Consider the following 25,200-nt stretch of genomic DNA (forward strand, 5'->3'; position numbering starts at 1 on the left):
GGGAGCCTTGTGTCTCCAGCCGTGGATGGCACAAAGAGGGAGGGTAGGGGACCAGGACATCTGAGCCATGGAGGGCACACAGAGGGGAACGGAGTGCGAGATGCACCGGTTTGGCACAATCGGGGCTCCGCCACGGACCTCAGGTCAGTGGGGCGCCTGGTGGGGTGGGAACACTCTGTGTCACCTCGGCAAGGTTTGGAGGTGACCGAAAAGCCCTACCTGTCTGTGCCAGTTTAGTTTCCCAGACTGTGAGAATCCAATGCTGGATGCCACCCCCAGCCCAGAGACCCCCAGCCTAGAGCGTCCGTTATCTCTGGGAAGTCTGTGATCCTGGAGGCTCACTGGGCTGCTTCCCACTAGCGTCTGAGATAACTCTCAATGGCTCTGTGTCTGCTCTAAACTTGGACTCAATCTTTATTACAGGCCCTCGGTCAAAGGTAGAAATGGGGCAGTAGCCTGGGTTCTGTGCTTGTCAGACTGACTCCAGTAGCAGACCAGACAGACCTTACTTTCTGGCTAGGAGCCAGCACCATAGAGGTAGTCCCATGACATGGAAGAAAAAGAGGAAGGAGGCACGCATTGCAGAGAGATGAGCACTGTTCTCATTCTGTAGGAGCAAAGCCGGAGGTTCCATGTGGGCCTAGTGGGTTGCCCGAAGTTAAAGACTTATCAAATTGTAGAGGAAACTAGGGAGGAGAGAAAGGTATTGTCTGGTGAGATGGGACAATGTGGAAGAGGCGGGTTGTGGCCGTTTCTCTCTCCAATTACACCTCCCCTCTCTATCGATACCTTTCTGCAGCTCAACCTAATTTAGCTTCTGGTTGCTTTAAGTAACTGTGTCTGACTAGGGCCTGCACCCTGACCCCCAAGGTAGACTTCTGCAGAACTCCTTGACTTCAAAGAGCAGCTGTCAATCAATACCTGGTCAGTTCAGTGAGGGAGGCAAATTTCACAGTCAGCCCCGGAATGAGAGCCAGCCCTTTGGAACAACCTGAGCAGCGTTTTGAATAAATTAATGGTCCTTGGCTGTTCTCTCTTTGTTTCTCTAGGTTACGGTTACATAGTGTCTGTCTATCTTGTGTGCTTAAAGTTTAATTTTCCTCTGTAATATAATGGAAAGGGGGTTGTTGGGATTTCAAGTAGTTCACAAACACTTTATTCAGACAAATAAAACACACTATCTCAACAAATTCGATATTGCAGTTATTCATATGTAGCAACCAACAGAACTTGTTTTTTAAATTGGACATAGTAGGGTTTCTATTGCTGTGATAAAACACATGACCAAAAGCAACTGGGCAGGAACGTTTATTTCAGTTTGTAATGTTCAGGTCACAGTCCATCACTAGGAAGTCAGGACAGGGGCACAGGACAGGCACCTGACAAGCCAGGCTCTGAAGCAGAAGCCACGAAGAAACGGTGCTTGCTGGCTTGCCCCTTAGGGCTTGCTCAGCTTGCTGTCTTATTCTACTTAAGCCCACCTACCCAGGGATGGCTCCACTACCTACAGTGGGCTGAGCCCTCCCACATTAACCTTAATCAAGGGAAGGCCCTACAAATTTGCCCACAGGTCAACCTTACAGAGATCTTTTCTCAGTTAAGAGTCCCTCTTCCAAGATGTGTCTAGTTTGTGTCAAGTTGACAAAAACCAAACCAGCACAAAGTCTCAAACATAGCCTCCTCAAATACTGTCTCTAATATCCCACTACTTTATTTTAGTTCGTGTGAGACAAGCTCTCTGTTCCTCGGTCATATACCTAGCCTTTCAGGTTCTATTCTTGATAGAGATAAGACGTTGAACAAACCCCCTGAGAATTAATGGCTTTTCCCCCTTTCCTTTATGCCTTTCCCTTAAGGAGATTTGAGATGCACTTCGGAACCAGGACCATTAATGTCCGCCATGACAATTTTATTTGGAAGGAACCCAGTGCATTTTTTACATAGTAACATGCGTTGTGCATTATTTTCTTCACTCAGCAGTGGTCTTATTAATCTTTTTATTAATCAGGAATTTAGAATGTCTCCCATGGCTGACTTTTATAGCCCAGATCTACATTTCAGGAATGCTGGGTTTGCCGAGAATGTGGCAATCTATATCAAATGTGTGATTCTGGACTTGGAAAGCTGTAGATACGATTTCTCAGATGTTGTATAATTGTAGGCTAAATTCTTCTCCCTTTGCTGTTGAGTATAATTCTTTATGAAAACATTAAACTCAGGAGGGCTTTCCTGTGTGTGTGGAAGGACTGACTCTATTGTCTTGGTGAGTGTGGGGTATTTTATTTAACTGGGTTTCCATATTATCAATGCTAGCCTAAGGGAAACTCCTGGATAACTGCCACTCTCTGGAGAGACTTCTTCCTTAGTCTGAAAAAGCCTACTATTTGGTATACCCCTTTCAAAGAGGTATTCCAAATAGTAGGGACACGTGCCTCAAAGGGTGAAATGTGTTAGTAAGTATAAGGAAGTTCAAGTGGGGGGGGTCACTTGGGAACTGGACTGCAGTTGAGAGCCTGCCCTCGATGATGTAGCAGAGTCCAGTTCTGGAGGCTCGGTCACACTGCCCCTCCACGTAACAGTGGTATCAGAAAGCATTCCTGACCACTGAAGGGAGAGGGTGAGGCTGCCAGCTTACACTCTACACAAAGGCCTTATTTGTATTTGGTTGAATGTTTCTTACAGTCTTATGAGGATAGATATTATTACCATTTTGCAGGACTGAGGCTCGATGTAGGCTGAGTGAGATGATTCAAGTCATCGATGTATCAAGATCCAAACTGGTTCTTGGTTCTGTATAAAACCTACTTATGGATTAATAAGTACATGGAAGTTTTTGTTTCTCCCATGAGAAGGAGTTGAATGACCATATCCACATAAAAATCTGCATATCATTTCAGGGTCTGTTTACTCTCTGAAGTCCTTTCTCAACCTCTCAGGCCTCCGATCTTGGCCGTGACTGTATCTGTTACCCATTGAGCTGGAAAGCACACATATATTGTATACAGCTGTATGTGTAAACATGTCTTTTTTTTTTTTTTTTTTTTTTTTTTTTTTACTGATTGGAGCAGTCCTTGGATTTGTTAACTTTCACCTAGGTGAGAATTCACTTAAGTAGTCGAAACAAGTGAGGAACTGACCCTCTGTCCTAGTCTGTGCCTACCTAGTATGGTATAGGAATACAGGACACCCTATGTATGGACACTGGAGCAGCCATGCAGGGTTTCTTGGGCATAGTAACTAACAGCCCATAAAGTAGTTTTTATGTCTAGGGAGCACAGCTGGGCCTCGGTCACCTGCAGCAATCTAAGGAGCACTCATAATCTTTCAGGGACTTCCATTCCGGTAAAAACGAGATCCGTAGACTTAAATACAGAAAAAGAATTCCGAGACTAGTCAACATGAGGTAGAGGTTAGGTTTATTAATGATGTTTAAACACAGTTTCTGAGCATGAGGGTTAAAAGAGAAAGAGAGGGGACCCAGGAGAAAGAATAATACATTCTCATGTGTGGGCATGGACTTCTCAAGAGAGGGACCTGAGTACCCGCCTAGTGCCTTAGTATTAGCTTCAGGTACCAGCTTGGTGGATTTCAAGTCACATTGCAAAGCGCTGCTAAGAAACTTCTTTTTCTCTCATCTGATAAGGACGATGCTAGATGGCTCCAGAGATATCTTAGATGGAATTATAATCTAATTAAGCAAAACCAACAGCCACCACGGGTTGCCCAAGGGGTTCGTAACACGGCCTTTTCCGTTAAGAGGATTTCCTAGTCAGACTTCTAGAAAACAGCAGGTTGGAAAGGGAGAAAGGCCTTAAGCAAAGGTTAATTGTGGCTGAATATTTAATTCTCTGCTGGTGAGAGGCTTGAACCGCAGACTCTGCCAGCGCGAAACGAAGAGCGCATCACATTCTTTTCTCCTGCCCCGCCCCCACCCACCCTCCCATTCCCCACCTCCCCACTTCCTCCTGTCTTTCTGCTCTACCTCGCGGTCTGTGACCCTTTGTTCAGGCTTCTGAGCCTCTGCAGTAGCAAACACCGCGGGCCTGGGCCTCTCCCAGCTGAGTGGAAGTGTTTGCTTCCTTCCCTAGAGATGGCAAATCCCGAGGTGCTGGTTAGCAGCTGCAGAGCTCGCCAAGATGAAAGCCCCTGCACTTTCCACCCGAGCTCGTCCCCGTCAGAGCAGCTTCTCTTAGAAGACCAGATGAGGCGGAAACTCAAGTTCTTTTTTATGAATCCTTGTGAGAAGTTCTGGGCTCGGGGTAGGAAGCCATGGAAACTTGCCATACAGATTCTGAAAATCGCGATGGTGACTATCCAGGTAAGCATCCTCCTGCAGGAGTTAGGCGGAGCCTCTTTGCATAGCAGAGAAGGTGGCACTGGTTCCTCAAACAACTTTTAACTGCACCTGTAAGGACAGACAATAAATAAAGATTTAAAAATTTAAACCCTTCTCCCTTCGACTTTGTTTCTTTGTTTGTCCTCTCTTTCTTTCTCTTGATTCTTTTTTTTAAAAGTTTTTTTTTTTTTGGAGACAGGCTCACTATTTAGGCCCAATTGGCCCTGAACTTCCATGTAGACCAGACAGGCCTTGAATTCACAAGAGACCTCCGTCTTCCCAGTGTTGGTAAAGTGTGTACCACGACACCCAGCTCTTTCTCATTTTTTTTTATTATGATAATTTTAATGCCATAGTATTTTTCAGGAATAAACATTTTTAGCAGTTGGATCCTCATGAAGGCCTTTCTTGAGAGTTATCTACATCTCTCACAGATATCATCTGATTCCCAACATGAGTTCTTTCTTTTATTCCTAATATGGTGGGCATTTCTTTCTCTAGAAACTGCATGGTGTTTTGCCACAGGCAACTTCTTGGATTCCTTAGACTCCATGATTCCTCCAGCCCCAATCCTGAAAACCGTGGTGCAGAAGATTACGGGGTTGGCAGCAGGGGCCGTGCATCGCCTGTGGAATGTGCGCCTTCATTTTCGTTAGAAAGGAAAATCTCAGTCTGCCTTCCATAACTTCTTTACATATTTTTGAGGAATCATGTTTTTGTGAGAGTTGCCCACGCTGGTGGTGTTTATTATTAAAACATGTTTGGGGCTGACAAGGTGGCTGTGCTGGTAAAGGGTGCTTGCCACCAAGCCTGGCAACCTGTGTGTGATTTCTAGAACCCACATGGTAGAAGGTGTGAGCTGACTCTTGCCAATTGTCCTCTGACCTCTGTACACGTGTGTAATCGCAAAGAAAAAAAAAGGGTAAAAAAAAGTTTCTTTTTCTGCTGGTGAGAGGAAATACCTCTTGTAAAAAGCAGAAAGGAAAAAATGAAGACAAGGTTTAGATTTGCATATTTATTTTCCATTCTTGGTGAACACCTGCTATTGAAAGAGAGGGTATTTTTTGTTTTTGTTTTTTAATATTGAGATTGATAATCTTAATTGCTTACTGGAAGCAAGCACTTAGGACTAGCAGACCAAGGCAGTTTCTAGAGTCATCTGAAGTTGGTAGAATTCTTATCTGAACTGGGGTAACCCCTCATCCCAGTAGAGCAGTTCATGTCATTGTGACCACCCTCCCACTGGGGAAATCCCAGTCTCCGCCTTACAGAGTGGGACACGGATGCTTACGGGTTTAAAAGGCTGCGTGGCTCATACATAGTAACATGGAAGCAGGCACAGTTTTTCTTTAATATATCACCAAGAAAACATGCTCGATTCCCAGTAAATACTTGGCAACCCGCACTTGAAATCCTTAATTTCCAGGTGATAATGCAATATGTCACAGCACTGAAAAGCTTATTTGTGCCATTTCAATGGCGGAGCCTGTATCAGCTGGGCAAGAATGCTATTTACTTAGAGTAATACTAGGGCACACTTGGGCGGTGGCTGTGTGCCAAGCTCAGCGCTTTATACATGTGTTCATGCTCACGTCTTAACTAGACCTGAGCGGTGCATCTCTGCCTCGGGCAGTGAACAGGCTTAGTGTGCATCCCTGTGGGATACAGGAGACCAGAGCAGAGAAAGTGATGCACACATTCGGAGCTGCACACTCTCAGGCTGGTGTCCTGAATTACTCCTCGTCTTTTAGAGGAATCATCTGATCTCCCAATAGTTACTCGAGTGGTCCAGGGGAAAGTTAGTCGGTTTAAGCCTTTTGGTAAGAAACACACAAAGGTGTTTAAGTAAGTGTTTAAAAAGGGACATATAGTTTGTTTTGGAGATGAGATCTCAATCTATTGCCAGGGCTAGTTTGGAAATCACTATGAAGGTTAGACTGGCTGCCAATTCAGTGCAGTCATACTGCCTTAGACTCCTAAGTGCTGGAATTACAGGCAGGACAGGCTGGAGCCTTCACCCCCCCTCTCTCCCCCTCTCCCTCTCTCTCTCCCCCTCTCCCTCTCTCCCTCTCTCTCTCTCTCTCTCCCTCTCTCTCTCCCCTTCTCCCTCTCTCTCTCTCCCTCTCTCTCTCTCCCTCTCTCTCTCTCCCCCTCTCCCTCTCTCTCCCTCTCTCTCTCTCTCCCCCCCTCTCTCTCTCACATACATACAACACACACACACACACACACACACACACACACACACAGTGTGTATCTCTGTGTGTCCATCTTTGTGTAAGCGGTGTGTGTGTGTGTGTGTGTGTGTGTGTGTGCGCACGCACGCGCGTGTGCACACACGTGAGCTCGTGGACATACAAATGACATGCATGTGGAGATCTGAGGACAGCCAAGTCTCCTTTACCTTCTAACAGGATCTGCCGTTCCCCACTGTGTACACCAGGCTACCTAGTGGGCTTCTGGATATCTTCTCTCCTGTGTCCCCATAGTCATACTGGACTGCTGGCTTGTCTGTGGTTCTAGGGATTTGAACTCAGGTCCTCATACTTGTAAGAAAAGTGCTCTCATTCATGGAATCATCTCCCGGCCCCCAAGTCGAGAGCCTTCTGGGTATCCTGCCCAGTCCCTCACAGATGCTTGCCAGTCAGGCCTCTATTTCTTTTCTCTTCAAAGTTTTTCATCCTCACGGTATTTCTTTTCTTCTTTAAGCTGGTTCTGTTTGGACTAAGTAACCAGATGGTAGTAGCTTTCAAAGAGGAGAACACTATAGCCTTCAAACACCTCTTCCTAAAGGGCTACATGGATCGAATGGACGACACCTATGCAGTGTACACTCAGAGTGAAGTGTATGACCAGATCATCTTTGCAGTGACCCAGGTAAGTCAACTGTGCTTCACGTGTTGATTTTGTCTGTCTGTTTTAGGTATCAAGGGTTAAACTCTGGGCCTTACACGAGCTAGGCAAGTGTTTTAATAGTGAGATATCCAGACAGTGTGTGCATTCTTGGGAGAAAGAACAGGCTGGAGAAATGGACTATATAGAAACCCACACTCAAGCACGTGTGCTCGTGAGCATGCAAATGACATGCATGTCATTTCTGCTTGGAGATAACTTATGAATAAACTATTTAAATACAGTTTAAGGGCTGAAGGGATGGCTTAGCAGTTAAGAGCACTTGTTGCTCTTTGAGAGGACTTGAGTTTGCTTCTCAGCATCTTTATTGGGCAGCTCAGAACTGCCTATAATCTCAGCTTCAGGGGAATCTATTGTGTTTTTGGCCTTGGCTGGTATCCCTTCACACACACACACATACACACACACACACACGTGTAAAATAAAACAGATATTTAAAAATTGATAGAAAAATATTGCTATACTCATATACAAGTAAAAACTGATTTAAAAAAAGGATATGATTCCTACCGACAGAAAGGTAGGATTTCAATGAGTCATTTAAAAGAATCAGGGATAGGACTTGATGTGAGAGCTTCAATATTCAAAATTACTAACAGGATATAGGTAGTCATTAAGTCTTCAAAGCTTATACTTTTGGAGACGTATAATAACTAACAAGAATATTAATTTTGCAGTTTGGGTAACAAGCAAGGCCTTCAAGCTCATGTAAAAGAGAGGCTTTTATGCCAGGCCTGGTGATGGTTGTTCTGTGATACTGAGTAACTGACTGCCTGGCAGAAAATAAGCTTGTTTTTCATCCTCCAGACTCAAGTTTTCATTCTGGGTTATTCTTGCTATAATTAGTACTTTCTCAAGGTACCAAATCACTTCTTTTGAAGGGATAATTAAAAGTGCTTTTGAGGGCAGTGTTTTTGGCCTAGGTTAGCCTCAGACCACATTCCAAAATCATTAAATCCCTTCTTTAAACACGTCCCGGAGCAGCCATGACTCCTCATTTCTGGAAGCAGCTTATTCAAACAGAGGCCATGAGCCACTAGCATGGAGCACCAGCAGCGGCTCAGATGAAGCTCATCTTTCTGGAGGCAGGACTCCTGCTAGCCTTGTGGACAGGAAGCCTAGTGTGTGTATGTGTGTGAGAGTGTGTGTTTATGTGTGTGTATGAGTGTGTGTGAGTATATTTTCCACCTGAGGTCAGAGTCCTCTGTGTGTGTGTGTGTGTGTGTGTGTGTGTGTGTGTGTGTGTGTGTATGAGTGTGTGTGAGTATATTTTCCACCTGAGGTCAGAGTCCTCTGTGTGTGTGTGTGTGTGTGTGTGTGTGTGTGTGTGAGAGAGAGAGAGAGAGAGAGAGAGAGAGAGAGAGAGAGAGAGAGAGAATGTATGTGCATGAGAGAAATAGAGTATATGTCTTAATTAGGATTTTATTGCTGTGAACAGACACCATGACCAAGGCAACTCTAACAAAGACAATATTTAGTTAAGGCTGGCTTACAGGTTCAGAGGTTTAGTCCATTATCATCAAGGCAGGAGCATGGCAATGTCCAGGCATGGTGCAGGAGGAAATGAGAGTTCTACATCTTCATTTAGGAAAAGACTGGCTCCCAAGTGGTTAGGAGGAGGGTCTTAAAGGCAATACCCACAGTGACACACTTCCTCCAGCAAGGCTACCCCTACTCTAACAGGCTAATGGTGCTGCTCCCTGGACCAAGCACATTCAAACCACCACAGTATTTATTTGTGTGTGTGAGAGAATATGTGTACATATATGTGTGTGTGTGTGTGTGTGTATGGTGTTTGTGCAGGACATGACATTTGAGTGAAGCACAGAGGACAACCTTAGTTTCCAGTCCTCAACTTCTATCTTGTCTGAGGTCAGAGTCGTTTTCATCATTACATATACTAAGCTAGGTGGCCTGTGAGCTTCTAGAGAATGCTCCTGTCACTGAGCCCTGTCTTATCGCAGGGACACTGGAATTACAGAGGCATGCGACTGTGCCTGGTTTCCCATGGGTGTAGGGGATTTGAACTCAGGTCCTTATGGTCTGGTGGTAAGTACTTTACACAGTGAGCCATCTCTCAGCCCTAGATTTAACTTTTAAATGTATTAACTATCTGTAAAACGTTGTACTAGATTTGTTTGTGTCCTAGAGGGTATGCAGAGACAAGAACTAAACCATCCACTACTTTTTGTTGTTTTGAGTTGGGGCCTGATGTAACCCAAAGTGACTTCAAACTCTTGGAAGCAGAGGCTGGCTTTGATCTCTTGATCCTGCTGCCTCCACTTCTGAAAAGCAATCCCTATGCCTGACTAAAGGCCAGGTAAATTCTTTGTAACCCTTTCTTAGCTTTATCAGGAGGGCCACACTCAGCCTTCAGAACACTGTGTCTGGCACTGGAACCACTCTCCTTGCTAGATCTCCGTGTCCTCTCCACCAGGAGTCCTTATCTTAGCTGCCACACTTCTTTCTGCTACTATAGGAAAATATCTGTAGTCGATATGTGAAGCCGTTTCCTCCTCACAGTTCTGAGAGGCTAAGATCAAGGCGTCTGCATGCTTAGCTCTTGTATCTCCCTGCTGTGGCCTCCGTGATGAAAGGGATGCAGATGGGTGAAGGATCCCCTAGTCCCTCCGGCCCTGTTATGTCAGAACTGTGTGGGCTACCAGATCAAACATAGCGTGGTAATCCCTGCATCTGGCTGTTTTTTCTTAGTCCCCACTCAGTGGCCTCAACACCTCTGCTTTCTAAAGAATCCACACACACACACACACACACACACACACACACACACACAAAAATCATAGCTCGTATTACAAAATACTGCTCATGCGATAGAGAGATTCATGGTCTGTTGGTGTCCATACATACATCTAAGAGAGACATGTGTTCTGTCTGTATTCACAAATGCATCTACACCTCTCTCAGTGCTCACTGCCAGGCATTTCCTCGGACTCAGCAACTGGCCCTTCTGATCTCCATCACTCTTCTTTAGAGCCTCTCCCTCCGATGCAGCATCCGAGGGTGTATTTACTGAATGTCTGCACCCCGAAGGGAGACATGGCCAGCAAGGGCTATCATGGCTTTGCTTCTGCCCTGGCTGGCACCCCTTTGGCCCTGGTTGGTGTTCCATTTCTGTCTCTCTTTTCCTGTGAAGTACTTGCAGCTTCAGAACATCTCCGTGGGCAATCACGCTTATGAGAACAAGGGGACTAAGCAGTCGGCGATGGCAATCTGTCAGCACTTCTACAGGCAAGGAACCATCTGCCCCGGGAACGACACCTTTGACATCGATCCAGAAGTTGAAACAGGTGATGATCCCCTATAACCTCCAACTCCTGTTTTTAACCCCTTGATTTATACCTAAGCCCTGTGATACCTTCATCTCTGTAAACATCGATGGACAGTACCCTCATGGCATAGGAAGAACTATACAAAAGTTCTTACGTGCCAACTTCTATAGTGAACCGTTTGTTATAAAACTTAGGCCAGACAGTGGTGCCGCATGCCTTTAATCCCTGCACTTGGGAGGCAGAGGCAGGCGGATTTCTGAGTTCGAGGCCAGCCTGGTCTACAGAATGAGTTCCAGGACAGCCAAGGCTACACAGAGAAACCCTGTCTCGAAAAAAAACCTAAAAAACCAAAAACAAACAAACAAAAAAACCTCATGAATTCAAAAGGAAAAACAAATAGGGAAAGCATCAGGGAACTAGAGGCAGGGAGAGCAATGATGTTCTGAGACAGAGCTTGAGTCTTTCTAAATCGTCAACCACTCCAGAAATGTCCTACATCTTAAAGACAGTAGACACAGGACAAGGGCAGCGATACTGAGTTCTTACAGTCTTGATTCTAAAAGGAATCGATATGAGCAGCTGATCTTGACCGCTGTCCTCTGGAAATGCAGTCATATCTATGGCTTTGTCCCTTTCTGTGGCAGAATGTTTCCTTGTAGAGCCAGATGAAGCTTCCCACCTTGGAACGCCTGGAGAAAATAAACTCAACCTGAGCCTGGACTTCCACAGGTGAGGAAAATGGAGGGGCACACAGCTCAGCTCTGTGTGTGACCCCCTCATCTCAAGCATGCTCTGGAGGGGCACACAGCTCAGCTCTGTGTGTGACCCCCTCATCTCAAGCATGCTCTGCTTTCCAGACTTCTGACGGTGGAGCTCCAGTTTAAGCTCAAAGCCATCAATCTGCAGACAGTTCGACACCAGGAGCTTCCTGACTGTTACGACTTTACGCTGACTGTAAGTGTGGGTTGTGCTCCATGTGGCTCCTACCTAGAGAAAAATTATTTTAACCAGGTGTATGGTTCATTTACTGGTGCTAAGGCATTGTCAAAAATATAGGAAGTGCCACTCGAATGTGCCGGGGACATTGCTCTGACCAGCTCTAGTCTCTGCATGTTGCTAACTTGCTGTTTGTCTTCTGGCCCTTGGTGCATGTTCTGTAAGTCAGGGACTCGCCTGCGTGTTACTGTCTCCAGTGTGGCACCTGCTGCACAGCGGATGACCAAGTACCAAAGGATCACGATCATGAAGGGCATAACAAACACATATGTCTTCAAATGTCGTAACTTTTGTCCCCCTGTGATATTCTTCTAAAAACCCTACCCAGCATACTTCTGTCTTGGGGAGAGCCATCATCTGCTGAGGCTTATTGAAATGTGACTCATATATCTGCTGAGTCCCTATCTGTCCTTGAGGCTCTTTATGTGGAAAAAGAATAATTTCTCATTGGTGAGGACTTTTCACTCCACCAAATGACACTGGCATCTCCTCGTGTGGGGTGTGGGCTGTGTTCTTCAGCCACTGTGGGCAGCATAGCCAATGGCAGTGGCTTCATTTGTGTAGGGAGAGGGGCTGATACTCCATCTCAAGGGCACGCAGAGTGACTGGACTCTTTGAAGTTACTTAGAACCTCATACTTGAAGCTCTGTCTGCCTTCTCTGTGTGGAGAAACTTCAACAAAACCCAACGGCAGAGGATTTTGAGCACTTTTAAAAGTCCTTCGAGAATTTCATAGACAAGTACAATGTATTTTGATCATATTCACCAGCACTGCCCCCCCTCCAAATCCTCCCAGAACCTGTTGTACAATCTTCCCACTTAGTCCAGTCGTCGATGCCTCAGTACGCACAGGTAGGAGTTATCTCCAGAGCATGGATAACGTATCAGAGGCCACATATCCCAACAAAATGAATGACTCTCTCCCAGTAGCCATCAGATGCCAACAGCTCCTCAGCTAAGGGCGTGGTCTCATGTGTCTATGATGTAAAGTCAGCTGACTTGATTTTGTGCTGCTGTGAGTTGATGAAAACAGTTGCCTGTTACGTCCTCCCCACATTCCGTCTTACAGTCTTTCTGCCCCATCCCTTCTGTGATATTCCCTGAGCATGGGATGGGGGTGGGGCACAGTAAGGTAGATATTCATTTAGGACTAAGCTGTAAATGAAGGACTTTCAAGTGAACCTTTTCCATTTTTTGTTGGGAAAGGGGAAGAAAAATATAGATGGATTTTCTTGCCTTTCCTTCTTTCTCTCTGCATGGAGGAAGCAAGAGAGTTAGATGGAGACACAGGAGGATCACGCAAAGTTTTGTGCTGTAGCTTTGTGCTGTTTGTACTGAGCATCTTCAACTAGTTATCTCAGAAGCAAGAATGCTAGCAACTCTGTCACCAAGCCCTTTGTAATATGTGGGATGTCAGAGTGATGGAGAAATATAAGCCTAGAATGAAAAAAAATAAAGCAAAACACCTCTCCACTTGGAGTGTCTAAGGACGATGTCCCTCTGTGCTTGTGTTTCTGTATTTGCATAATTTGCCTGAACACCAAAAGCTATCTGTTGCTAAGGTCGGTTGGGAAGGTGTACAGAGGAAACCTGTACAAATTCAGCAAGTCAAGTGTCTGGAACAGAAGAGAGAGCACTCTTGTTTGCTAAGGTGTCCAGGGCTAGAATGCATCCTAGAAACACGTGGTTTAGATGCTAAAATCTCTCTACTGCAGATCTAATTCAGTGTTATCACCTCACAGAGAAATGAAGGGGCACACTCAGGGATTAGCAGAGACCGGTACCAGCTGGTCAGAAGCGAGGATCAGCATGTCCTGTGTCCTCTGAAGAACTGCTTCCTGGTGGATTTACAGACCTATCTTGACTCTCAAACCTAGTCACGCATCCTGGACCCCTTTTCCTGTTTTTACAGATAACATTCGACAACAAGGCTCACAGTGGAAGAATCAAAATAAGCTTAGACAACGACATTTCTATCAAAGAATGCAAAGACTGGCATGTGTCTGGATCAAGTAAGTTGTAAGCTCTACTCATTCTCAGGATGCTAATTAAGTCATTAAGCATCACATTACTACCCGCAGGATGTAGGGACCACGAAGTAAAAGACTGGGCCAGTCCCAGGCCCTTGACCTTCTGAAGGCAGATTGGGTTGCTGTAGATGTCTGGTGATTCAGTCAGTACATAGGAGCATCCAACATCTCCTTACCTTCTCTACAGTCCTTACTGACTACATACTCACCGTTCTGCACTAAAAGAACACGCATACCTATTTTCCTCACTCAATATCTTTAAATATCTCAATGGGCAGCAGAATCTGTACATTCACAGATGAAGAAACCAAGGGTCAGGAGCGATGTGTCTTACATCGAGGGAGAAGGGAAGACTTGACCTTGAAGCTATGACATTGTAGTTATCTTTCATCTGGCTTAAAAAGCAGAGTGATGTGGGAAGAAAAACCTGTTCTAGAAACACAAACAAAAGATCAGATTAGAATGAGTCCTGTCTGGAACAGGAAAACACTGCCAGGAAAGAATTTCCCTGAGCTGTTATCTAGGTAGGTCCTCTGATGTAGCCCAGATCGTAGGTTGTGCTGCCTTTCGGTCATGACTAGATAACACAAGAGATTAATTACATGGGCTCTACGGAGAACAAGAGGAAGAATCTTTGATACCTGCTGAGATGTGCTTTCCACAAGAGAGTTGGTAGATCTGAGCTGGGTCTGGACTGTGTGAGTGTCAGACCAACATGATGGTAGTCACCGATGTACAGTTTGTGTATGAGTGTATGGCGCTCTGGAACCACAAGCCTCACTACTGTCATAGACCTACCTGGGTGGAATACAAACTTGGAGCAGCATCTCACATGGGATAAATGGGAGCATCCAAAGTGCCTGGCATAGAGGCTGCCTCTCAAACGCTTGCTTTTGGTTTTTAAGTCTGTCTAATGCAGTGTTAGACATTTGGGCAGCCATTAGAAGCCTCTGGGCAAACATCAGAAGTATGGTTTATTACTGCTCTTTCTGAAATTGCTTCCTCACAGTAGCCTGGTAGAGATAAACTCGGAGGACTCGGTGGCTGCTGCCCTCTTTTGATGGCACCTGCTTGTGGGCCACGATGGCATTTATGACTCTCCAGGATTTCAATGTCTGAAAAAAATGGTCTTCTCTCCTCCCCCAACTCCCCTTCCTCCTCCATTCTCTCTCTCTTCTTTTATTTATTTTTTCTTTCTTTTATTCCTCTCACTTCTTTTCTTCCTCCTCCTCCATTGCTTAGACAGGGTCTCTTATATAGCCTAGGCTATCCTATAACTCATGATCTTTCTGCCTTGTTCTCCAAGTGCTGGGACTTTAAGTGTGGGCCACCAAGCCTGGCAGAAACGGCTCATTTCTTGCTTCCCAAGGCTCAGTTAAAGCCTTGATGAGGCCTCTTTTCTGGCTACCTTCTCCAGTGTGGAGCAATGGCTCTGAAACATAGCCTTGTACCTGGAGGGTTCAGGGACATTATGACTTCTGATTCAGCAGTTTTATGGCAAGAGCTGAGGATATCTTCTAACAAAACTAAAAACAAACAGAACAACCTGATGCACAGTGGTGGTGCTGTGAACGTTTAAACGCCAACCGTGCTGCTTATTTATCATGTGGCCTTGGCACATGATGGGACCTCCTTGTGCTTCAGTTTTCTCAAGTTCAAAGTGGGCTAAGCATGGCAGTTTCGTGGGGGCTGTTGTGAGGATCCTGTACACACAAAGTGCGTGGAATAGAGTCAGGTGGGAAGTGTGCTGAGCACCATCTGTGTTTGTGACTTAATGTCTCTTGTACCCCTCCATCTATGCCTATTGTCCATGTACCTGCTCACTTCTTTGCTTGTCTCACGTCACAGATGCTCCTGTTAGGTTCAGGGTCTTGTCTGTTTTGTTTTCTACTGTGTTCCAACACCTGGAAAAGTGCCAGGTACATGAGGATGCTGAATGGGTATTTTATACCCAGCTAAGTATCTTATCAAGCAATGTAGGAGTTGGAAGGCTTAATTACTGATTGATTGACTTTTTTTTTTTTTTTGGAGAGGATTTCACTATGTGTAGCCCAGGTTGACCGAAAACTTAGTATATAATCCAAGCTAGCCTAGACTTCATGGTATTCCTTCTGCTGCTTGCTTCCGACTGCTGGGATAATAGGTGTGCATATCACACCCACAAGGAGAACCTATTCAGTATAAAGACTAAAGGCTGATAATGAAAGATCTTTGATTTGTTTTTGGTTTTCTTGGAAGGACCTTCAGCTTTTAAAAAAATACTAATGGAAAGAGTGCTCGCAGGACTTCCTGTCCTTGTCATTCTGAAATGTTTGAATTATCTGAATTATTTGAGAAAGAAGTCACATCATCGTGTTAATGTTTCCATGGCCCTCTGTCTTCCAGTTCAGAAGAACACACACTACATGATGATCTTTGATGCCTTTGTCATTCTGACCTGCTTGGCCTCACTGGTGCTGTGTGCCAGGTCTGTGATTAGGGGTCTTCAGCTTCAGCAGGTAAGTGCTGCTCCCCAAGACACCGCTGACGCGCTCAGCCACACTGAAGCTCACGGTGTCTCTCCTCTTCCCAATAGGAGTTTGTCAACTTCTTCCTTCTTCACTACAAGAAGGAAGTTTCGGCCTCTGATCAGATGGAGTTCATCAACGGGTGGTACATTATGATCATCATTAGTGACATATTGACAATCGTTGGATCAGTTCTGAAAATGGAAATCCAAGCCAAGGTAATACTGTTCTTCCCAACTGTGCAGTCACAATGGTAAAATGTATTTTTCCAAACTGTGAAAAAATTCTTCTGGGCTTTGTATTCAGTTAACTTGAAATTGACAACAGCAGTTTTCTTAACTCTAGTTAAGTCTTATATCTAGAAGTCTCTCTCTCTTTCTTTCTCTCTCTCTCTCTCTCTCTCCCTCTCTCTCTCTCTCTCTCTCTCTCTCTCTCTCTCTCTCTCTCTCTCTCTCTCTGTGTGTGTGTATGTGTGTGTGTGTGTCTTTGAGATAGTGTCTCTGTGGAGCCTTGACTGTCTAGGAGCTCTTTCTCACAGCTCTGCCTGCCTCTGCCTCCTGGGTGGTAGGATTAAAGGCATACACCACCACCACTCAGCTACTAGAAGTCTCTCAAGCAGAGTTTTAAAAAGCATAATCCACAAACGGATAGGCCAGTTAATCTGAGTGGTTAGATCGAGAGAGTTCAAAGTCTCCAGGTCACATACACCAAAAGTCATATACACACCAGGGAAATTCTGCTAAGAGTTGTTAAGAGGTCTCACAGAAAATGTTAAAGTTAAGATATTAGACCAAAAAATAAGAGGAGGAGGAGGAGGAGGAGGAGGAAGAAGAAGAGAAGGAAGAGGAGGAGGAAGAGAAGGAGGAGGGTGGGAAGAGGGGAATGAGGTCAACTTCTGTTTGAGTTTCTACCTTATTTCCTTTGCTCTTTCAATGTAAAAATATGCTCATGTTCTTTTCCCATTGATATTATTCTCCCAAAATAAGATTAATCTAGTCTAGAATTAGTCTTTCTTGCCATACAAACAAAAATTAACAATGTTCAAGTGAACCTTGTCAGCGTTATACTTTGCTAGTCTTGTCATCCAGGACCTGGTCGTAAACCGAGGCAGACTCCAAACACAGGGGCTGGGTCAAAGGGCAACTTGCTTCTCATCTCTGAAGCAGCCAGGGTGGGGCTTTAGGTTGCAGGTCGTTCAGGGACCTAAGCTCTCTGCATTTCGTTCCTTGCCAGATGCTAAGGGCTCATCCTGACTTCACGATTGACACAGGGTTGCCTCATGAGCTGGCTCCAGCCTGTGGGAAGTGAAAATACCAGATGGTGGCAGCCTTCCGGTGTCACGTGGCCATGGCTCAGGAGTAGCAGATTTCATTCCTGTTCACACGCTCTAGAGTGACATTAGTCAAACCCACCTGCACGGGGCTGTGGGGAAGAAGGACACAGATGCCTGAGAAGAACAGGGGCAAGAAGAGGCCCACCATGGGCCAGCTGATACCATAACATGGCTGTATTTTCGTGTAGTTTAGCTTTACGGAACCAAAAAAAAATAATCATGGTGGATTTATAGTTAATATTTATTTATTTTATTAGTTTTAAGGGAGTATCATATGCAGACCAGGTTCTCTTCAAACTCACCATGTAGCTGAGGCTGGCCTTGAACTCTGATCTTCCTGCCTCCACCTCCCCGGTTCTGGTGTTAAAGGGATGCTCCGTGCATGACATCTTTTTTCTTTTTATCAACTACCATTTCCTTCCTTGAGCCTTCATAGTGTCCAGCATGGTCTTCATTTTTCTGGACCATCCTCTTCCCTTCTGAAACCTCTGGCACTTCCTCCTGCCCTCACCTCACTTCCTGTTTCATAGCAGTAAGAGACACCCCTTCCTTGTCTCCAGTGTCTGTCCATTCTGATACTGTGGATGATTTAGGCTGCTGTCCAAGGCTAGCTCCTTCACTTGCCTCTCAGGAGCTGGCCCCAGGTTCTTTCTTCTCTCTGGCAGCTCTTTCCTCCTGTAACTCCCTCATACTATGTTTTTGCTTCTTCTGCAAAATTAAATTCCCAGATCCTTTATCCAGCTATTTCCCATGTCTCTGCTCCAGTTTATAGGATAAAAGATATCAAAGTAGTACCTAACCTTGCTGATTCTAATCCCACTACTAACTGCTCTTCCAGGATGTCTTCCAATCTGGCTGTGTCATGTAGCCATGGAAATTCCTATCTGCTGTCGGCCGTGGATCGCTGCTCTCTGTCCTGACCTGCCGGTAGCTTCCCACTGCTGGTTTGGTTAGCGTGTGTTGCCTTTCCGCTGAGGTGACTCTTACCAGGTTTTCTCCAGATCCCGGTCTGTCAGAGTTTTCCTAGCTGCTTCCCCTCCGGGCGGCCAGCCCTCAGTGTGAGGATGTTTTAAGGCATCCTGTTTGAGCAGCCCTTTTCTGTCACTGCCTTGGTATTGTCGTCCTGACCCAGATAGATATTTTGGTACCACTGTACCAACATGTGTCAAATCTGCACCTTAAAGTCTCTATGTTGCAGCCTGCATAGCCAAGTGTCAACCTTCCATCTTGACCGTCTGCTTATCTTCTCAGATTTAAGTATCCAACTCAGAACTCCCCCCAGCGCTCCTCAGTCCAGATCCTTTCTCACACTGCCTTTCCAGCCCTTGAACGGCACCTCTCAGTGTGTTCATTACCTCAAACCTCGCGTTCACTGACGCTCCCCTCCTTTAGAAAACTCCTCTCTCCTATGCCTAATCTTAGCGGGAATTTATGTGTTCTGCCTCTGAGAAGGAGCCGGTCACCTTTACAGGCTGCACCCAGTCGTCACCTGCTCTCACATTACTCCAAGCCCTCTGCTGGCAGTCTGTTCGCCATGCACCCGAAACTCCCATGCCTCTCCTCTTCTAGGCTCTCAAATCTCCCTGACCCTTTTTGACAAAAACAACCTTAGATGTCTGTGTGTTGCAGCCTGAGTGCCCGTGAGGGCTTACACTACCCCCCCCCTTACCTCCCTCCACTCTATCTGCTTCTCACTTCTTGTCAGGCTCCCTGCTGCCTCCGGTTCTTTGTATTTGCTGCTCTACGAGCCCAAGGCTCTTCGAGGTTTTGGGTTAACTTTCTCCCTCATTTCTTTGCTTCCATGTCACTTGTTCATTGAGGTTGTTACTGCTCATCCTGTTCCATGCTGCAAGCTCACACCCATTCCTTACCTCTCCCCACACCCGTGGTCATCTTCCTCAGCATTCACCATCACTGAATCTACTGGAGGCTGTGTTAATCTATTGCTGGGTTTTGTTCCGTATATTCCACTAGAGTGTAAGCTTTATGAAGGTTAAAACAAACAAACAAACAAACAAACAAACAAACAAACAACCCCAAACTATCTGTTGCTTTATTCTTCACATCTAGAACAGCTCCTGGCACATAGCTATTTAATATTTCTTGCCTAACTGACATATTGCAATTTAACCAGTTTTCCCTATTCTATCTAGAGTCTCACAAGCTATGATGTCTGCAGCATACTTCTCGGGACGTCAACTATGCTCGTGTGGCTTGGAGTTATCCGATACCTGGGTTTCTTTGCGAAGTACAATGTAAGGAATCCTACAGAGTCCACTTGAGCTACTTCACTACTTTGACTAAAGGGTGGAGGGATCTAACACCCTCTCTTACTTCCGCAGCTCCTTATTCTGACCCTCCAGGCAGCGCTGCCCAACGTCATGAGGTTCTGTTGCTGCGCTGCTATGATCTATCTAGGCTATTGCTTTTGCGGATGGATTGTGCTGGGCCCTTACCATGAGAAGGTACCGTATTAGTTAAGTTTCTGTTTCTGTGAAGAGACACCATAACTATGGCAACTCTTATGAAGGAAAACATTGAACTGGGGCTGGCTCACAGTTTCAGAGGTTTGGTCCATTATTGTCATGGCAAGAAGCCTGTCAGTGTACAGGCGGACATGGTGCTGGAGAAGAAGCTGAGAGTTCTATATCTGGATCCACGGGCAGCAAGAATTGTGTACCACTGAGCCTGGGCTTGAGCTTCTGAGACATCAAAGTCTGTCCTGACAGTGACACACTTCCACCAACAAGGACATACCTACTCTAACAGGGTCACACCCCCAATAGTGCCACTCCCTATGGGCCAACCATTCAAACACATGCGTTAATGAGGCTGTTTCTATTCAAACCACCATAGGTACTGATAATAGCCAGCTCTCTTCCCGACATTGTTAAGCTCATATGACAAGGCCAATGGCTTCTATTTTTATGACTACTATTGTTTATTCATTTCTATTTTTGTTTGTGTTCAGGTTGGCCTTGAACTCATGTATGTAGTCAAGGATGGCCTTGAAGTCCTGGTCCCTCCTGCCTCTACCACCCAAGTGCTGGGATGGCAGGTGTGTACTAACACACCTAATATGCTGTTTTACCCTTTTTTAAATATGAATACTTTTATTTATTCTTTGAGAAATTTACACATGCACATATTTTGATCATATTCATCTATTATTCCTCCCAATGCCTTCCAGATCCCCCCTACATTCCCCCTAACTTAATGTTCTCTTTTTTATAACCCATTGGGTGTAATTAATGCTGCCCATATCCACATGGGCTGGGGGCCGTCCATTGGCGTGTGATCACCTTAGCAAGAACACACTGACTACCCCCAACCAGCAGCCATCAAACGCTGACAGTGTTGATCTTTCTTACATGGACTCCTTTGATCTGGTAATTCAGCCTGAAAATATGGACAGTCGTGTATCTATATCCACATATAGATCCAATAACGAGTGTATCAATTTATAAATCAGTCAAATGTGAACACCTCATGAGAATTATTGATCTGCTCCGTTGCCTGACCTCCTGTTTGGAATACGTTAGATAAGTATGTTCCTTTTTACCACCAGTGAAGTTGTTCAGTCTGTTTGAATTCACTCAAACACATCTGTAAAACTGTACAAAAAAACCTGTAGGAATATTTGAAAAGTTTGCTGTGAGAACTCTCTTGACTGTTAGATGTTATCATGAGTTGGATGAGCTTCAAGGTGAGATGAGGGACCATTCGAGTCTGGAACCTGGGTGTCTCTGCAGAAGCATTCATTTCAAGGGTCTCTTTCTGCAAAAGGGAAAGGGTGGGAAGGGCAGGAAGGAAAGGGAAGTGGAGGGAAGGGAAAGGAAGGGGAAGGGAGGGAAGGTGAGGGAAAGGGAGCGGAGGGGAGAGAGGGAGAAGGAGGAAAGGGAAAGGAAGGGAAGGGAAGGGAAGGGAAGGGAAGGGAAGGGAAGGGAAGGGAAGGGAAGGGAAGGGAAGGAAGAGGAGAGATGGGTGGGGAGGGGATGCTCGACTCTGAGAGGCACTGAGAGAGCAGAACCGTCCTTCCTGCTCTAGTTTAGGTTGCTGCAGCTCAGAGGAGTGACAAGAAAGAGCTACCTGGCGAAGCAGCAGGCCGGGGCATGGCATATGCCCCAAAGCAAAGGCTGGTGGCTTCCTTGGGTTGGTTGTTGGGAAAGGAGCACCTGGCATACCAGGTCAGGATGCTGTCATGAACAAAAATCTCCCACATGAAGGAACATAGAGGAAAATGAACTCTTTTCACGCCTTCCCCAGTTCCGTTCCCTGAACAGGGTCTCCGAGTGCCTGTTCTCGCTGATAAACGGAGACGATATGTTTTCCACATTTGCGAAAATGCAGCAGAAGAGTTACCTGGTGTGGCTGTTCAGCCGAGTCTACCTGTACTCGTTCATCAGCCTCTTCATTTACATGATTCTGAGCCTTTTCATCGCGCTCATCACAGACACATACGAAACAATTAAGGTAGGCTTGTCAGAAGCCGGAGGCTCTGCCTATCTAGAACCGTGTGTGGCGGCACAGCTTGGTACTCAGAGGACACTGATGGGGTAGAGACACACAACTAAATTATAATAATCACGGAAAAGAAAAGAGTGAAGGAGAATGGAATTTCTAGAATGATGAGCGTCTTGTTTCTCAGTATTTGTGTTAAGAAAATAAAAAAAGTTCTTTTTTATTCATTGCTAGTTGTGCTAAGGATCAAACCCAGGGCCTGGCACGTGTGAGGCAATCCCTGAGCCTTTGAACTTTATGTCTTCGACTGTTAAGTACATTTTCTAATCTCTTATTAGACTAATACATGTCAGTAGGTATTGCATGTATAAAGTAGATGACATATGAGAGAGGCAATGTTCTGTGAGAGTACCTGTAGGAGATGAGGGATGCTCGCTGGGAGCACCTGTGGGAGATGAGGGATGCTCACTGCTTGGATCCCAGCCAAACTCTGCTAATCTAAATTGGATTGGATTCTAGCTGCCTGAACCAGGTTTCACCCAAGGAACTTCCTTCACATTGGCTGGGAATTCATGGGGTTATAGGCAGCCTAGGAGTAGACATCATAGGATTTAAGCTGCATCTTGGCCACGTGTTTCCCAAGTGAGGGTTACGGACAGGATTCACATGACTATGGGTACAGGCAGACTGGGAGGAGTGAGCACAGGACTACTGCAGAGTCTCAGGACCATTTAACTTCCATTTAGCCTGGGTGGCTCCAGAAGTGACAGGTCCTAAAATGCCTGGGAGCGCCCAGCTCTCCCTGGAGACACCCCTTCCACTGCCAGAGCTCCTCTCTGAGTCTGGAAGGCTACTGGAGAGGCCCTAGTAATGAAGACTTTCCTATTCTTCTGTGTAGCACTACCAGCAAGATGGCTTCCCAGAGACGGAACTTCGAAAGTTTATAGCGGAATGCAAAGACCTCCCCAACTCCGGAAAATACAGATTAGAAGATGACCCTCCGGGTTCTTTACTCTGCTGCTGCAAAAAGTAACTGTTGGGCTTCTCTGTGCTTGGGAGGAAAATACAGTGTGTGGCTGAGCCAGAGATTATTTGTGATCACGCAACAGTATATGTCCAGATACTAGTATTCTGAGTTAACAAACAGCTATGACTTAGCAGGACCTGTTCATAGTTTTTGAAACTATTTAATATCTTTTCTGCTTACATTAGCATTTTTAAAATGACTGATTTGATGAGGGAAGCTAATGGGTCTTAGTCGCTGTAGGTCTTGGGTATGTTCTCTTTACCACACAGCAAGCCTTGTGCCTGCACTGGAAATAAGCTTTCGCTTCTCAGAAACTTTGGATGACCCAGTTCCCCTCTCTGAGAGTTGGGATAATTATTACACATCAGACACCATGGAGTCTCTCCTTAAATGAAGACAGAACAATAGAGAGCCCCATCACAGCTGTGTGTGGGATGCTTGGCTCTGAAGGACAGTCTTTGATTCTCCTATTCATTTAGAAGCTTTCTGCCCTTCAGTGTTAAGGTACAAGATTGGAAGAGAGTCTATACACGGATGAAGTCCAAATGCACACCAAGGAGGCATTTGATTAAACAGTGATGGCTTTATTAGCATCCAAGCAGCATTGGGGGAATTGGTGATACAATGTGTGTTCCATGGGCCTGTGCAGTCTCAGGAAACCCATTTGGGGTCAGGATTTGTGGCTCTGTGGTTTGAAGTTCTAGAACCCATGTTCAAAATTTTAAAATGAATATATGTAGCTTGAAAAGGCACAGAATTAGGCTCTACATTTTGTAGTTCTCTAATGGGAAATTATGGGGATTTTTTTGTGGTATAACATTTATTTTGTGTACTATTTATCCATGTGGCATCAATTCAATTATGTATAATAATGACTTTACAAGGGCTCCTTTAAAAACACAATAAAAATTTTAACTCTTTAGTGTTGCATTAGGGACATAATAAAGATACCTGCTTATTTTGTAATTTATTAGGATACAACATAAATTTTAAAACTGTGTTGATTATCTGAGAAGTCCTTAATGTTATTCTTTTTGCGATGTTTTAAGACTAATAATTGTATTTCATTGGAAACACAAAACCACTGATCCAGGGCTGGGCCTGGAGTTGCTTCCCTGTGCATGCAGAGAAGAGAAAGCTAGCTATAGACTAACAGGATTGGAGAGCTCTGGGTTTAATGGAGAGAACCTGCCTCAATAAATTAAGTGGAGAGCAATTGTGGAAGACTCTTGACATCAACTGCTGGCCTCTACACATGTGTGCACATGCATACACACATGTACACATGCCAGATATATATCTCAGAAACTGAAAAAAAAATGTTAGGAGAAGTTAAAAGTTCTGTGGAGTCAATACTAGGACATCCAGGGATACACAAAGTGACTCTGTTGCCAAGCAAACAGACTAAAGGAAAAGAAGCAGGGTAGTGCATAAAGGCTGATCTATGGGGTGGGGTGGACTATAAGGTTAGATGTGTCTGTTAGAAGAGAGGAAATGTCTAAATTTCATTATCCAAATATCTTCTGGGAAATTAGAGAAGCATGAGAACATGGAAAACTCTGGTAAGAAAAAAACCAAATCAGAGAGTCAAACAAGAAAGAGTAAGTCAATAGAAAGTCAACCAACTCCCAAATATAGTTTTGTTTTAAAGATCAGTAAAGTAAATAAGCCACTAACTAAGGAAAGCAATGCAGACACAGGTATTCAGAATTGACGGAAGGATCTCAATGGATTCCATGCATCGAACACTCAAGTACCCTTCAGTTTGACAAACTGCACAGCTCGACAAACTACACAGCATGGATCAATTCTTCCATGTTTTGGGTGGGTTCCCTAAAAGTTCTCCTGTTAGAGACTGAATTCGTCAGTGTTACCACAGTTGGGTGCTGGACGTCTCATGAGAGGTGTTGGGGTCACAGGCGTTGAGCCCCCAGGAACAGACTGATTTTTCTCATGGCATGGGTGAGTGTCCTGATTTCTCTCACGAGCCCCCACCAGAAGCTAATAATAATTTATCCGAGGCAAAACAAATGCTTCTCCTTTATGAGTTACTCAGCCTCAGGCATTCTGTCATAGCAACTGGAAATGAGGGAAGAACAAGTAGTAGACTGTTGCTATGGCAACACTTGACTATGTTGAAACCGCAGTCCAACCCACTGTAGGCCCAGACTGCATCGGTTTTGAAGCAAGTGTTGGGAAAGGAGCTGGTTGTGAGAGTTACTCAGGGTAATTCTGCTGAGAGCTCAGGAAAACACGGAGCTAAGGACGGTATGGGAGCAAAATGGTTGAGGCTGTCACACCAACAGAACT

General features: G+C 45.1%; 1 protein-coding gene across 8 annotated transcripts in view; it reads left to right on the plus strand.

Annotated features, from left to right (window-relative positions):
• Mcoln3 (mucolipin 3) overlaps positions 1-24,106 on the plus strand; it is a 48,532-nt gene extending 24,426 nt beyond the window's left edge. For 3 of the 8 annotated variants that reach the window (XM_006501083.4, XM_006501084.4, XM_006501082.4), the window contains exons 2-13: positions 4,089-4,318; positions 7,043-7,210; positions 10,401-10,554; positions 11,181-11,265; positions 11,394-11,490; positions 13,445-13,544; positions 15,948-16,060; positions 16,138-16,287; positions 19,556-19,657; positions 19,745-19,867; positions 21,669-21,875; positions 22,762-23,811. In XM_006501083.4, coding sequence (XP_006501146.1) covers positions 4,091-4,318; positions 7,043-7,210; positions 10,401-10,554; positions 11,181-11,265; positions 11,394-11,490; positions 13,445-13,544; positions 15,948-16,060; positions 16,138-16,287; positions 19,556-19,657; positions 19,745-19,867; positions 21,669-21,875; positions 22,762-22,896 — 1,662 coding nt within the window. In that variant the 5' untranslated portion in view covers positions 4,089-4,090 and the 3' untranslated portion in view covers positions 22,897-23,811. Of the gene's footprint in view, positions 1-4,088; positions 4,319-7,042; positions 7,211-10,400; positions 10,555-11,180; positions 11,266-11,393; positions 11,491-13,444; positions 13,545-15,947; positions 16,061-16,137; positions 16,288-19,555; positions 19,658-19,744; positions 19,868-21,668; positions 21,876-22,761 lie in introns of those variants that run through there. The other 5 variants (XM_006501087.4, XM_006501086.4, XM_006501081.2 and 2 more) reach the window with 4 other exon arrangements.
• Positions 24,107-25,200: the final 1,094 nt, after the last annotated feature.

This window comes from Mus musculus, chromosome 3 (assembly GCF_000001635.26).
Source record: "Mus musculus strain C57BL/6J chromosome 3, GRCm38.p6 C57BL/6J".
In the NCBI taxonomy this organism is placed as follows: domain Eukaryota; kingdom Metazoa; phylum Chordata; class Mammalia; order Rodentia; family Muridae; genus Mus; species Mus musculus.